At 24.2% G+C, this 16,005-nt stretch overlaps 2 protein-coding genes across 4 annotated transcripts; one reads left to right on the forward strand and one right to left on the reverse strand.

The window, feature by feature from the left end:
- Window positions 1-188: 188 nt before the first annotated feature.
- On the reverse strand, window positions 189-6,654 carry LOC113557129 (rhomboid-related protein 2). Its single transcript, XM_026962454.1, has 8 exons — window positions 6,347-6,654; window positions 3,382-3,405; window positions 3,137-3,304; window positions 2,872-3,060; window positions 2,341-2,480; window positions 892-1,105; window positions 629-742; window positions 189-569 (listed from the first exon to the last, which is right to left on the reverse strand). The coding sequence occupies exons 1-8, from the start codon at window positions 6,401-6,403 to the stop codon at window positions 375-377; spliced, it is 1,101 nt and encodes a 366-aa protein (XP_026818255.1). The 5' UTR covers window positions 6,404-6,654; the 3' UTR covers window positions 189-374.
- On the forward strand, window positions 5,676-14,195 carry LOC113557128 (equilibrative nucleoside transporter 1). 3 transcript variants are annotated; one of them, XM_026962451.1, is made up of 11 exons: window positions 5,676-5,693; window positions 10,823-10,986; window positions 11,265-11,346; window positions 11,538-11,710; window positions 11,787-11,932; window positions 12,016-12,248; window positions 12,850-12,978; window positions 13,200-13,311; window positions 13,389-13,474; window positions 13,585-13,784; window positions 13,856-14,124. In XM_026962451.1, exons 2-11 carry the CDS (start codon window positions 10,850-10,852, stop codon window positions 13,965-13,967), a joined length of 1,410 nt encoding a protein of 469 aa, XP_026818252.1. In that variant the 5' UTR covers window positions 5,676-5,693; window positions 10,823-10,849; the 3' UTR covers window positions 13,968-14,124. The 3 variants fall into 3 exon arrangements, with proteins under 3 accessions (XP_026818252.1, XP_026818251.1, XP_026818253.1); XM_026962450.1 differs by lacking the exon at window positions 5,676-5,693 and adding an exon at window positions 10,142-10,159; XM_026962452.1 differs by lacking the exon at window positions 5,676-5,693 and adding an exon at window positions 10,205-10,548 and having other exon boundaries at window positions 13,856-14,195.
- The last annotated feature ends 1,810 nt before the right edge of the window (window positions 14,196-16,005 follow it).

The raw sequence follows: 16,005 nt of genomic DNA on the forward strand, positions 1-16,005 counted from the left end.
AAGTTAAATCTACTTAAATAAGCAATTAAAAAATAAAAAAAAAATAGATTAGATAAAAATATAAAATATATTTTGTATAAAATACTAAATTTGTACATAGAAAAATATTGTGTAATTGTGTGATAAAAAAATGAGTATCAATGCATGTTTAAAAAAAATTATTATAAAAAATATAATACAAATTGCTATAACACATATTTACTTAGTAATATATAATTGACTAATAAAATTATCTCACAATATAAAGTAACAAAGCTCATAGTCATAACTTTTCTGAAATTGGATCTGTTTTATAAAAATCATATACTGTTTTTTTTTTAATATTTGTGCGATAGGATTTGATCCAACATTTGATACTAATATAATTTTAACTTTTAATATTGTTCTTTTGAAAAATGTTCAGGAAATATTAAATTCCACATTATACCTGAGCCTGTCAATAACACATAAATGACAAAACATAACCAACATAATTTTTTTTCCCATGGGCGAACGTTAAGATTTCGTAAAGTGTACACTCCAACGAGTAGACCAGCAATAGCACCAGCCAAGTGTGCAGTATAACCAATCTAAAAATATTATAATTGGATTAATACAATTATCTTAAAAAAAAAATTTAATTACAAACCTGATTGTCCACATTAACATAATAGCGATTGTAAATAGATGATCCAAAATCAAAGAAAATCAGAAAAGTAAATGTCAAGAGTTGGTAAATAGCAAACTCCATTTCAGACCAATTCTATAAAATAGATTTGTATAAAATATAAATAATTATACTATTAAATTATAACATAGTTGTGATTATACATTGTATATCTCATATTATAAAATTAATTTAAATTGTATTACAATGATGGAATAAACAAAAATAGTTTTAAATAAACTTACTATAATTATAGTAGCTACATGTGCTGTGATCAAAGCATAAACACCTCCAGAAGCACCAGCTAAATAAACTGAAGGGTCAGTTACTGACGTGGCTAGAGAACCAGCTAAAACTCCCGATAAATAAATTAATACTACTCTCCAACCACGATGAACCATCTCCAATGGTACTCCAAGTAATAACTGCACAATTAAGTTTACAATCAAATGAGTTTGTCTGAAAATTAGCAATAATATGTTATTCAATTGTAGGTGTGATATTATCATAAGTTACTTTTTTTACTAGAATCAAAGGAATAACCAGGGATGTCTAACAAAAGAGCCCAAACATGACAAAATCTTGATTGACACAACTAAATACAAAATTATTTAAAATAAATACATCTAATGAATATTTTTATAACTCAATGACCAAACACTATAACTATTATATATAAAAAAAAAAACTATTTTAATGATTAAAATATATGAAAGTAAAGTTTAATACATGTTATACTCAAATAAAATTAAAAATGGAAGAAATTTCTTAATTTTAATATTTTACATTTATCTTGTCAAATATTTAAAATGCTAAATTTAACCATTGTTTAATAAAGCCAGTACTTCTATAACTTCATTAACTATAACTAGAAGATCTGTGTATATTAAAGAGGTTAATTCCCTAAGAAATGTTTTAATCTATTTCAGTGATGAAAATGACCTTTCCTTTTCACAAGATATAATTTGAAAATACAACTAAAATACATAGTATATTGTAGATATTAGAAAAAAATGTTGTTCACATTTATCTAATACATCTAATGAATTATCAGGTTTAATTTAATTTTTATTTAAATATTAATGACGTAAATAAAACCTCTGTTCCAACTTTGTCATAGCATTCAATATTATTATGAAGGTCCTCTTGAACAGAAAAATAGATCATCACTGATTTATAACTTCAATACTTTAAAATCAACAAAACTTTGTTCAGCAAGAAACATCTAGCATTTTGTCATTAAGACTAGTCCTATTAATGTGAGGTGTTGGGTAAGAGATTTTTTTGGATAATTGCGTGTTATCTCTGACTGGATAGAGTGTAGGACCTACATTTTGTATTATTTATTAGTGATTATTGAAACAATCACTAAACTGTTGGATAATAGAATCAAAAAATAGAATAAAAAAAAAACAATATTCTAAGTCTTTTAGATTTTCCCTTACAATGTTAGTAGATTTGTGAAATAGAAATTTTAAAAATATTTATTTTAATATCTTATTGATTGCAATTATGTGACTAATAACTTTGTATTGCAATTGATAAATAATTAAAAAATGCAGAAAAAAATAATTCAAATAAACTTATTTTTCTATATTTATTTACCATGTAGGAATGGGTAAAGGTCCGCAACTGCAATCCACCCTTTGCCTATACCACTGATATAAGCTATTTTTGTTTGTAAAAAAACTTACCCAACATGTACAAACATATAGGACAGAAATCTCCAAGCTTCACGTCTACGATGAGGATTGTAAATAAACATTGAAGCCATAGGGCCTTGGATTGATTCTGGTGATTTCATTTTTATAACATCCCAAGTGAAAAATATTACCTATACATGACAAAAAAAAATATTATTTTAGTAAATAACCAATACATAATAATAATGTCAGTGTTTATAATTGGTTTATGGAATTAAATTTCAGTTTTACGTTATTATTAATAATGCCTAGGAATACATTTATTTTCTAATATTTTTATCATAAAAATTTAAAATTAATTAATAGTCAATTAAAACTTTGTTTCAATTGAATGTTTATATCAGTAATATTTAATTTAAGCCTTAAAAAGATGGCATAAATGTATACAAATGTAAGACCTATACTATACAATATTACTCATCAAATATTAATAATAAAATAACACACAATTTGAATAAAAGGAAAAATTTTAATTTTTTATTTAATACTATTATATTTTTAAAATAAACATTTACTACTTACTTCAATCAGACTAACAATAACCATACATAATGCTGGTGGATTACAAGAGTATTCATCTTCATAATCACCATCAGTATGATCCAATCCTCCAGTACGCAATCTAGGAGGTCCTCTTGGTACAATTGTATAATGAATGTATTTGTTAAAAAAATTTGTAGTCAAATTTTTAGCTATTGGTTCTTGTTCCATCTAATCAAATATAAAATCACGAATTATTAAATTTATAAAGTAATCATAAATTATAAACATAAATGATTTTACAAACCAAATGTAAAAATTCTCTAAAGTTAATATATCCATCTTGGTTGTGATCAGCTTTCTGTGAAATTATCGCTAAAATTTTAGGAGGTACATTGTATTGTTCACCAGCTCCTTGTTTTAAGACATGATGTAACTCATTGATAGATATTTTACCATCACGATTTCTGTCAAACTAATAATATTTTTAAATACAATATATTTAATTGAATAACAGCAATGTTAACAAATAATTCCTAAATTAATACTCACGCGATTAAATAAAATTTCCCATTGCTGAAAAAAAAAATGACAGATTAAATTAAAGAAAAAAAATTAATTTTCATATAATTTATAGGTATTGAACTATTGATATTTTAAATGAATAATAAATAAAAATATACTAAGTGTACTGTACTAATAACTAAAAGGAAGAGACAATCCATTATTTTTTATCTTAAATTTCATAACATATTATTATAATATCATCTTTTTACAAATTGTAACCTATATAGTTCAATATTACTAAATATTAATTTTAAGTTATAATAGTACACAAAATGTTGCTTTTAAAATTTTTTGAGGATAAAATGTTTTTATTATTTGTTTGATAAAATTGTTGTTAGAAAAAACTTAAAAATTTGATACACTTTTCATAAGTTTTTCAATAATTTGAAAATATCGAAAATACAGCCTAATTTAAAAATTTCTAATATCTCATACATTTTCATTTTTTTTTTTTACTACACCAAGAATAGATTATTTATTTGACAGATTGATTCCGCTCAAAATCATTTATAATGGCTTACTTATCACTGAAATTTAACTTAATTAAGCTCAAAATTAACAAATCCATTGCAATGACATACTCAATGACAAGATACACTTGACAACTACTATACAATAGGAAAACCATCTTAATCGTTTTTTATTAATTCATAATATAATTATTTAGGTATTTTTTGAATTAATACAATGTATTTTAGTTGAATGATCATTAGAGCGTGGATTTCTATGCAATTGCATATTTTTGGATTTTTGTCAGTTATCTTCACAAATCATCATAATTTGAAGCTAATGGTGAATTATTTTTTTTTGCATATTTCTGCATATTTAAAGGTTACTGCATATTTTGGCAAAATTCAAAATTTATTGCATATTGAAGTGAAAATTTCAAAAAATGTATAAAATAATATTTTGTCAAGTAGAAAAATTAAAACTAAATTTCATAGTCACTAAATAATAATTTATATATATATATTTAGTTATAAGATAAATAATCGATTACGACATAAATTTTAAATACGCCCCAATAACTTCGGTTGACATTGAAACATTCGTTCTCAGTCATTAAAAATATGTTAATCGATAAACGACACAGTTTTACAGAAGAAAAACTTGAAATGCATATGATTATTCACTTTAATAAAAAATAAAAATTTAAAAATAAATCGAGTTCAGAAAATTTCCTAAATTTTTTTGATTAAGTATTTAAGTAATTAATTATTATAAGTTTTATTATAAATTTTAAATAAATAAAAAATTCTTGCATATTTTTTACATATATTCATAATTTTGACTGCATATTTTTTAACATATTTTCGTGATTTTAACTGCATATTTACATGATTTTTACTGCATATTTCGATACTTTTAAGTGCATTAAAATCCGCGCTCTAAAGATCATGCAATTGTGGTAAATTGAGATTATTTCATACAGGTCTGTATAATATAAAATTTAGTTAAAAATGTTTTTAAAAAATAACTTTACAATCCAGAGCAGCTTGATATTATATTTAATAAGGAGAATTTTCCCTGTTTCCAAAAATAGTATGTATCTATAATGGGTAGTGAAGTCAATTCCATGTAATTATGATACAAGAAAAATTTTCTTTATGAAGTACAATTAAAAAAAAATAGTGATCCTTGTAAATTTAGTAAATGTAAGGGTGATTGTATGAAACTTACTCCTAGAATTCTAGAAACTGGTCGCTACTTTTTACAACTAATGAACCTTTAATCCAGAGGATTAATGATATGTTATCAACTCATTAGTATTACATTAATAATAACACATGATGATTTTGTTTGTTGTTAAAACTAAATTAAAATCACTATAATTTATGCAGGAATAGTACAAGTTCACAGAACATATTATGAGTGTATTATTATTATTTATTATTGCTACTTTTACATGGAGTTTAATAGCTCAATAGTTATGCGTATGAGTAATTTACAATTATTTATTGTCTAATTAATTATTATGATTAAAGTATAAATACTACTATAAGAACTAATAAAACAAAAGTAATGACTTGATAGTTACTATCACTTCAAACTACAAAGTAAAAACAGTACAGTCTATTTTGGACAAAAGAAATAGTATTGAAATGAGTCACCATAACAGTATTAAATAACATATTCATTAGTCTTGTTATTATTATTAAATAAAGAGGACATCATACACGCATGTGTTGTCCTATTTTACCAACTCAAAATATACCAAAATATAAGTAGAGCAGTTTCAGTAATGTGTGACTAACTTTAATATTAATATATATTTCTCCATAATAACAATCTCAAAGGTAAGAATACGTGTTCTCTCATTGATTTTTACAATATGTTTATTTATAAGCGAGTTATAAGCATTTTTAAATAATAATAATTTAAATACTTATAACTTGCTTACAAATTAAAATATTCTAAAAATCCAACTTAAATATTTAATCTAAAAATACAAAATTGGAACTGCTGAAAGTAAATGTTCATATTTTAAGGTTATAATGAGTGAATAAGACTGTCACAATAACTTTAATCCTATGCAGGTATAATGCATTCTTAAATATTTTAATACCTAATTGGTATATGCTATATTTAAATATATTTATTTCAATAAATCACATATGTCATATTAGTGAAAACAATTTCAAAAACAGGTACAATTTGATTTGAACTTGATTATTATTAGTATATACGAGGGAAATTTATGGATTTTAAAAATTAAACTGTCAATAGCTTACTAAGTAATAATCACACTTGTGCTGTATCAACTCAGTCTAAAAACTAAAATATTTAATTTTAAATTGTTACGAAACTTAAAGATAATGTAAAAATATTATGTACATTATACATTTTAGCTTATATGTGCAACAAATTTTTCGTACATCGTCTTTCCGAAACAAAAACCTACTGTTCAGCTATTAGTTTGATTTATCTCTTAATCTTAAATAATAATTACCGATTCGACAGTATCCAGGGGTATGCTTTGGAATTGCTGATGTTGCTGTTGAGACATTTTCGACAAGTACGACAAGACACAAAATAATTATAAAAAAACTGTCGGTTTAAGAGCTGACAGATCGAAATAAATAATAAATAATTATTAATAATTAATTACATTCCGTTTACAAACAATTTTTCGACAATTATATTACAATGTTACGACCGATTTGATGGTTAATCGTTTTCAGATACACATTTCTAGCATGACTAATTAAATCTAATTTGTCATGATTTACAGTATATTGTACATTACACTATCACAATGTAAACAAATGTTAAAAACACTCATTTATCTATGATTGAAATTTCGACGGTTGGCGACAGTCATACAACTTGACGGCGCCACACAATACACACTTGATAGATTTTTGTGGTACATAAAACATAAACTTGTAATTCGCTAAACTCCCACCCTTAATCTCTTTTCTATGCTCCCACATTAAAAATTCCAATTCTTTCATTAGATTTCAAAAAAATTCAAACCATTCATAAAAGATTTGAGTAGGGAAAGAGATTTACTAATTTTTTAATAGCAATAGCATATACTATTCGATACCTATGATTTACTTTTATTATTATTTACTTATTTAACTTCACAGATAACAATTGATACATAATATACTTATACTTAAACTAATATTTGGAATTTTAAAGTAAAATCTATTTGACGTTTTTATTGTCTCGTTTTTTTCCTAGGTTCCATTACGATTACACACGAGACACTATATCTACTTCGCCACTGCTCCAGTCAATAATAACCATTTATTAAATGTATTACTTATTATACCACAGAATTGGATTATTAATTAGTATACGGTATAATACGGTACCTATTATAAATGTGTTTTATAGATTGTAAATACATTTTTAGATGATACTTAAGATTGTCTCCAAAAGTTTAAAATTACATTTCTATATATGATATGATTTTTAAATATTTGATCTATTTTTGTATAATTCATATACATGCAAAATTGTTAATCTTTTAAATTTTTTAAAATTATTTAAAAATATTCACTCGGTCAAAAATCTTAAAAATTGTATACAATATTCCTATATTATGTTATTATTATTGGAATTAAAAAAAAAAAGTTGAGCGTTTTCCCATCACAATAGTATTTTTTATGAGCATCTAAATCTTAAATGTTGACGAAATGGATATTCTGATATTCATGCGTAAAATAACAATTTATATTATGTAACTTACGATTTTTTTACCTATTTTGTCGTAATTCAAAAACTAATAACAGGTTCAAACTTAAAATTAATTTATTAATTTTTTCATTTGATGTTATTCATTGAACTCATGATCAATGGGTTTTTCTAACTACACAAGTATACTATATTATTGTAGGTAAATAATATTGAATCTTTTTTATTTTTATAATTTCTTTAATTCCTTATTCCTCGAAAAATGTTGGCTTACGATGAATAAACATATATTATAGATTTAGCACGCTGTAAAAAAAGGCTGGAGACCCCTGCAGGTTTAAACGTTCAAAGTTCAACATATACAACGACTTTCATCTTTTGAAAAGTATAAAATAACTTAAAATTTATTATTTTTTACGTGGACTTAAACTTAATATAGTACCTATGTCTATTGTATACTGTATATTGTATATATGTCATTAACAATTGATTTCATTTTTTTATTAAAAAGAATAAATTTAACTCATAAATTATTTGTACTTACTTACTTTATGTGTTGTGAGTTGTGATAGTATTGTTAAATGTAGGTAATTTTTTATAGATTTAATACAAAAAAGTTTTTTTGACTCATAATATTTGTTGATTTTGATTATGACATGTAGAGTTGACATTTTTTTTTTAATGTCGCCCAGTGATAATTCCCTAAAATATCCACTGTTTTCATAGTGATGGCAGAGGCACAAAAGTTTTTACCAGTCCAAACAGCCAATAGGTACCTAACTTAAAAAATACTACTCCAATAGTACACACAATAATATGCAGAGCCGTATTGGCGTATTCAGTGCACAGGGCAAGAGGGCATGAGTCAGGGGCGCAATTCTAAGAGTGACACGAATTTCAATACTAGTTATGTAATAATTTTTTCACGTAATATTTGAAAAATATATATTTAATTTAACAAGTTAGTACAGTAGAGTCTCGCTCTATTTTTATTGTATACAAATTCATTGGCTCGATTTGCGGGGGAGAGTGCTTGTGGATCCTTAACACCTCTAAATTTTCAATAGAATAATCGAATTTTTGACAAATTTGTCAGTTATTAATATTGAGAGAGATTTAAGCAATAAAATTGATAAAGATAAAATAATAAATCATTTTGCTATGTCTCAAAGACGTATATCTTTAATACAATATTTAAATTAAAATAAAAAATATTTTTACCTGTACACTTAAATATTTTTTTTTACTTACTTGATTTTTAATCAAGTAAGTATGGTAATTGAAATTTTAAAACTTTAAGAATTTTTGTTAAATAGGAAAATTATAAAAATGTAACTTAGTTGTTATGAGGAGGTGGATAATTAAGTAAGCTTTAACATCAAATTTTAATGAGAGATCCGATATCATATTATACCCAAGCGGTATAACGATTTGAATTTACAAACACGTCGGCATGAACAGTCCCAAAATTTCTATTTTTTAAACTTTTCTCCAAAACAATTATAGCTAAAAAGTTGGTTGGTAGTTCATTAAAAAGAGATTATCAAGTAGATACAAAATGTGAGATTAAAAATTTTCAATTTATTTAATTTTTCAGTTAAAAAAATAATTATTTTTTGCTAGATTTTCATTTACCGTGGTAGATTACTGAAACAGGAGAACGAATTTTGTTATTTGGGGTCTTGTTAGATTCACATTGGCTAGGAAAAGTGCTGTGAAGATTTGCAGAACTTTATCTTCAATCGTTAACTCACTACAAAGCTATAAAGCTGAAAAACAAAAAAAAAAAACGCCCAATAAAATGTGTTTTAATTTTTTTTTGAAGCTCTGTAATGAATTAACTATAACAGATAAAGTTCTGAAAATCTTCATTGCACTTCTCCTAGCCAATGTGAATCTAACAAGATCCCAAACAATAAAATCCGCTCTCCGGTTTCAGAGATCTATCTCACTAAATGAAAATGAAAATAAAATATATTATACATACATATTGCATAATATTAATAAATTTCTAAAAATTGAAAATGAAGAAAGTTTACATGTCGATCTCTGACTTGGCAAGCGTTTTTTTTTTTTTTTTTTATTGTTATTTTATTATAAACTATTAATAATTATAGATAATAAGTTAATACGATGAATGCATGAATGGTGTTCTAAGGGGGGTGTGGGGACAAAGCCTCAATGGATCACTTTGGTAAATATAAATTTAGCCCAAATTGCGCGTATGTATTTATTGTTTACTATATTCTATATCTATCTAATGCAGTAATGTTTCAATTTTAACCTTTAGGGAACATAAAACGCATGTTTGCGCGATAGTAGGAACTTGCGATAGTATTTTAATAACAGCCAGTAGGTAGTAAAAAAAGGGTAGGTAAGAAACTAAGAACTATCGAAACGATTTTTATAGTTTTGTGTATTATCTACTGATCTCGATTAATCCACATTGTTATTTATTTTGTTACATCTACCTCAGTCTATACTTCGTGATAATTGATAATACTGCTATATAATATGTACGCTTATCTTATGGTATTAAAATAATAATAATGAATAATTATAATCTGTAAAACTTTTTGCACTACTGTAGTTCTGTTGTTACAATAAAATCATAATAGTATGTTTGAACGCAATAATATAATTTTTAATATAATTTATTATTAATAAATATTAAATAACAATATATTAGTACTAATTATTTCAATTTTTTTAAACTATTTTACTATTTTAGTTTTTTTAATGACATTTTTTGTATAGTACTTATTTGTCTGAACAGTTTAAACTATACCCCATACACTGACAATAGGCTATGGGCAGTGAGCCCTATAATTATTATTGATGTTAAATGATCATCATTTCAGAACATTTTAGTTAGCATTTGACCAGTTATATTATTTTTAATATGCATGAAATAAATTATTAGTACCTATTATATGATTTATTTTAACATTATAAACATTAATTAGCTTTATGATGCATTTGGTTATTTCTTCTCGCAAATAGTCAGTAAGTAATCTGAAAACATGGTAATCTCATTTATTTTATAATAAATATGTATTTTTAATTCTTCAATAATAAATATAGGTATCTAAATTGATATTAGTGATGTTATAGTTATTGTATTTATTTAATCATTATATAATTATTTCATATTTAAACAGGGATTAATAGAATAATAGAATGGGTCTTTGGATTTAATTAATATTATGGTTATTGCTTTCAAAATATGTATAATTATTTTGTGTGATAAATATATTCATAAATTAATAAATTTAAATAGTTTTCTAGTTATTGAAGTGTATCAAGAATGGACGAACAGGATCCTCTTGTATTTGTTGACACAGTCAACAATAGATTATTTGGGCTTCCTGAAGTATTGGATAAAAATGTGGATGATATAATTGTTAACGAATGTGATGCTGTCTTAACAAAACCACCAGATCGGTAAAATACATTTTTTGTATAAAGTAAAATTCTAAAAGCCTAAAAATGTTTATAAACTTTTGAATAATCTGTTAATATATTAATATTTATATAAGTAACCTATGTTAGAAATTATGAAGTATATAATTTTTTTTAAAGAATTTATTGCACATAACTAATAAATAATGAAATACATATAACCAAGTATTCGAGTGTAAAAATTAATTACATTGAAATAAACTTTTTTTTTATATTTAAAGTTGATAACATAACTAGGTATATTACATTTTATTTTTCAGGTACAATTTTGGATTTTTAATATTTTATATACTTGGCACTTGTCTTCTACTTCCATGGTACTTTTTTATGACTGCAAATGATGTAAGTCTTATATTTTTTATCTTTGATCATTATGTTTAATAATTATCAGAAATTATCATACAAAATGGTATTAACCATATAATTCTAAATTAAAATATAACTGTAATATTTATTTTACTTAAAAAAATATAATAATTATGAATTTAAAATCATCATCTAAATCAAATTTCCGTGTTAATTTTAATTTCAAGTACTGGATGTATAAATTACGAAACTTGCCAAATGAAACCCAAGTGATTTTTCTCCTGCCATATGACAATGATCAACATTCAAGACTTCAAGCTAACTTTACTTCTTTTCTTACCATTGCTGCATCTGTTCCTAGTTCACTAACCTTATTATTCAATACATATTTAGCTAATAAGTAAGAATTGCAATAATATAGTAACATTTACTATGTATCTTATTTAAGTTACTAAAATACATGTAAATATTTTTAGGATGTCAATTCATTTTCGAATGATCAGTTCATTGATGTTAATGCTTATTTTGTTCACAATTACCACAATTTTAGTTAATTTGGATTCTGATTCATGGCAAATATTGTTCTTTATGATTACTTTAGGAACAGTTATTTTATTAAACAGTAAGTTCAGTTAACATAACCATAATTACTTTTGTTGAAGTATAACTGTAAAATTTTTAATAAAACTTGTGTATTTTTTTTAGTTGGGAGTTCTATAATGCAAGGAGCTGTGTTCAATTTAGTCAGCTTTTTTGATAGTAGCTACATGAAAGCAACTGTATGTGGTCAAGCATTGGGAGGTATTGTCGCTGCATTAGCTCAGATATTGGCTTTGTGGTGGGGTGCATCGTCTGTCCACAGTGCCTTTGTTTATTTCTTATTTGCCGATTTATTCATCTTGATCTCTCTAGTATTATACGCTATTTTAGTAAAAACAGTTAGTATATATTAATATACCATGGTTTAACTTTAAAGTAATTTCTCTTTAAAGTTATAAATATATAATATATTATAATTATGTCTTATATGCTACCTACTAAGATCTAATCTTGATAAATCCAATTTCAATACATAGTTAAATTAATCATTTTAATATTAATTAAAATGAAAAATGTTTTGTTTTCTGAGTTAATTGTTGTTATAAAAATCATAATTAATAAACAATTTAAAAAAATTATCATTATAGACTCTAAATGATTATTTAAAAAAAATAGTATTTCAATATTTATACTTTATAAGTTACAACTGTCCATCTTATTTTCTTTATAGGTTTATTCTTTATGTTAAAGTCACGCATTGACACACGTGTTTAATAATAAAATGTTGTGAAAATATTTCATGTTTAATCTAACTTTACTTGAAATATAAGTCTGTTATGTTTTTAAATCATGAATGTTATATTTTTATAATTAAATATGAAATTAAAGTGACAAAACCTATATTAATTTTTGTAGGCAGCAAATAAGACAAGTACTAAAATGATCTACAGTTCTTTATTTTATTCCGTATTGATTATCTAAAATAATTAATTCTTTTAGAATATTTATAAGTATTATGTTCAAGACATACCTGCAAGCGCATGGATTAGACGTTCATCTTCTACACAATATGCTTTACTCGGTAATGAACAAACCCCTACAGTTAATACATATGCAGTTTTAAAAAAGGTATACATTTTTATATAATAATTGTTTACTATAAAATTTCTAAAATTCTAAACCCTGAAAACTAAATTCAAACTCAACTAATTATCACTTAATTATTGCCTAACTTATTTTTAATATTTATTATTAACCTAACTTAATTATTGTTGGGATAATATACATTTTTACTAAAATTATTAATATAATTAAAACATTATATAAATATATATTTTTAATTTGAATAGATATGGAAATTGGGATTGAGCACATTTTACAATTTTTTAGTTACAATGTCTGTATACCCAGCAGTTACTGTACTAATAACTTCAGTGAACAAAGAACACACTGCCTGGACAGGTAAATATTTTAAACCTTAATTTATATTGATTGATCAATATAGATAACTAGATTAATATTTATGTTTATATGTTTAGATACTTATTTTTTACCGGTGATAGCATATTTACTTTTCAGTACTTGTGATTTCTTAGGGAGAGTTATGTCAAACCTCATAAAATTGGTAATTACTAATTTGTATTAATCAAATATGTTTATATTTGGAATAATTCATGTATACTAATAGAACCTGTGAAGAAAAAATTAATAATGTTAATTATTGTAATATTATAGCCAGTCAATAGTAGTTGGCCATCCGCAATATTATCTGCTTTAAGAACTATTTTTATTCCCTTGATGATGTTCTGTAATGCTAAGCCTCGGTATTATTTACCTGTCTTAATAAACAATGATCAGTTGTATGCAGTTATTATGTCTATCTTTGGTTTTACCAATGGTATAGTTTCTAATATCACAATGGCTTCTATTCCCTAGTAAGTATTAACCATTCTACAAGTAATTAATTGTACTTTATATCTGTCAAACAAATTTTTGTTGCTTATAGCTTTGTTGAAAAGCATGAACAAGAAGTAGCGAGTTCGTTGATGATTACATTCCTTGGTATTGGTATTTCTACAGGTTCATTGATAAGTTTTGGCATGGTTAATTTACTATAAATTATAAAATGTATAATCTTTTAATACTACATGTGCTATATTTTATATATTGTTCATTAAATTTAAATTTAAATTTATTTAATTTTGTTATCTACTTATAAGTTTAACAACTATATTATGTTTATAATTTTATATATTTTTAGCGTATTCATTTTTTATTGAACAAAACAATTGTAAAAATAATTTTCAGCTATTACATGACTACTAAGCTTTCTCAGTTTACTTACTGAGTTATAACTCATGACATTTATAGTATTTTTTAATTGTATTCTAATATGTATAATTTTTTTAAGGATTTCTATGAAATCATATAATATAATGTAATCAAAAATAATCAAAAATGTAATAAACATTTATATCTTTATCAAATATTTGATAATACCAAAAATAAAATTTATTTATTTATCTACCAAGTAAAATAATTGTTTTAGTTGAATAATTCAAGGGTTTAGAACAGGGGTCGACAACTGGCAGACCGCGATCTGGATCCGGACCGCGGAAGGCTAAACTCTGAACCCTATCAACACATTGTACTTACTTCATTATGTATAAAGATTTGAAAAAGATATTTTTCACTGGACTTCATTGGTTTATTATTTTAATCTTTAGGACTCCAATAGAAATTATTTGCCGACCCCTGGTTTAGAATATTCTAAAAAAGTCCTTTTTTAATTTTGAAAAGTATTTTTGTTATATATATAATTATTTATTAATTTGTTAGCTAATTACCCATTTGGCTAATTTGTAAATTTGTTTTCTTTATTTCTTCTTTGTTTAAATATATAATTTTGTCCAAATTTAAACTTAAGATGGTGTAGTACCCGCATGTGATGTCTCTATCTTACACATGTACGACAGCAAATTTTTTTTTAATAGTTTCAATAGTGTGCTGTTAGTTTTTATATTAGAGTGAATTAATCTATTATAAAATTTAAAGGTAAAATTATTATCTTGGGCTCTATGTAGCTGTTAATTGATATTATTTTTAAGTACCTAAATTATGATCTTTTTGAAACTGTATATTTTAAAATGATCATAAATCATTGAATTCAAATTCAATATGTTTATATTATATAACCAATGAGTAAATTACTCAATGATGAAATACACTATACACCTTTAACTGTACAGCAGATCAGAAAAAGTTATCTACTTTTTAATTTTTTACATAGTATAACTTTGTCAAAATCAAGAAAATTTTAAAATTATATTGTAGTTAAAAATGTAGAAAGTTAATTTATAAGTTATTATATTTTAAAATATACAGTTTCAAAAAAATCATAACTTAGGTACTTAAAAATAATAATATCAATTAATGGCTATGTAGAGCCCTAGATAATAATCTTACCTTTAAATTTTATAATAGATTAAATTATTATTGTTATTATTACTATTGTATTATTAACACCAAATGTTAATTTTACTTATTACGACAGTCAATAGATACAAAATTGAATTTGTTTTATATTAATGTACCTATATCTTAGATGTTTCAAGAACATTTTTAGTGGTCCAGTTATGCGGTCCAGATAAAAAAGGTTCGCGGGCCACCAGTTACCCACCCCTGCTGTATACACTATACAGTATACATATAATGTAATTATTATAAATACAGTTATGGATATCCACGATTATTTATTGTTGAATTACAATAAAATAAAAAAAATATTTGATAATTAATCTTTATTTTAGATAGGTACGCATAATTGCATGAACATTTAATTTTATCAAAATTTAAATTTTAAATCCGCATAAAAAAAAAAAATTTACGTTCAACTTTTATAAGTATGTGCAAGTTTACCTCACCTCGTTATTGATTAGTATGATACTGTAACGTATGTGTTAAAGTTGAATTCAATGATAAATCATATGCATGTGTTCGAAAAATGACTCAGACGAATGAAAACAGTCTGGCTTTCGTCTGTATTTAATAATACCTACAAACCTACATTCGTATAACTCAATTGCAAGTAATTTTTTTTACTATTAACATAGATTAAATAACAATTTACAGTTACCTATTATATTATGATTATTA

Source organism: Rhopalosiphum maidis, chromosome 4, assembly GCF_003676215.2.
Source record: "Rhopalosiphum maidis isolate BTI-1 chromosome 4, ASM367621v3, whole genome shotgun sequence".
In the NCBI taxonomy this organism is placed as follows: domain Eukaryota; kingdom Metazoa; phylum Arthropoda; class Insecta; order Hemiptera; family Aphididae; genus Rhopalosiphum; species Rhopalosiphum maidis.

What these genes read in the sequence shown, in the direction of transcription:
- LOC113557129 (XM_026962454.1), bottom strand. Translation starts at nt 6,403, where the DNA reads ATGTCTCAACAGCAACATCAGCAATTCCAAAGCATACCCCTGGATACT. An exon ending in CCCTGGATACTGTCGAATCG is followed by an intron (nt 3,406 to 6,346) that starts GTAATTATTATT and finishes TTTTTTTTTCAG; the next exon opens with CAATGGGAAATTTTATTTAA. An exon ending in GGGAAATTTTATTTAATCGC is followed by an intron (nt 3,305 to 3,381) that starts GTGAGTATTAAT and finishes AAATATTATTAG; the next exon opens with TTTGACAGAAATCGTGATGG.
- LOC113557128 (XM_026962451.1), top strand. Translation starts at nt 10,850, where the DNA reads ATGGACGAACAGGATCCTCTTGTATTTGTTGACACAGTCAACAATAGA. An exon ending in TTAACAAAACCACCAGATCG is followed by an intron (nt 10,987 to 11,264) that starts GTAAAATACATT and finishes TTTATTTTTCAG; the next exon opens with GTACAATTTTGGATTTTTAA. An exon ending in AGAACACACTGCCTGGACAG is followed by an intron (nt 13,312 to 13,388) that starts GTAAATATTTTA and finishes TTATATGTTTAG; the next exon opens with ATACTTATTTTTTACCGGTG.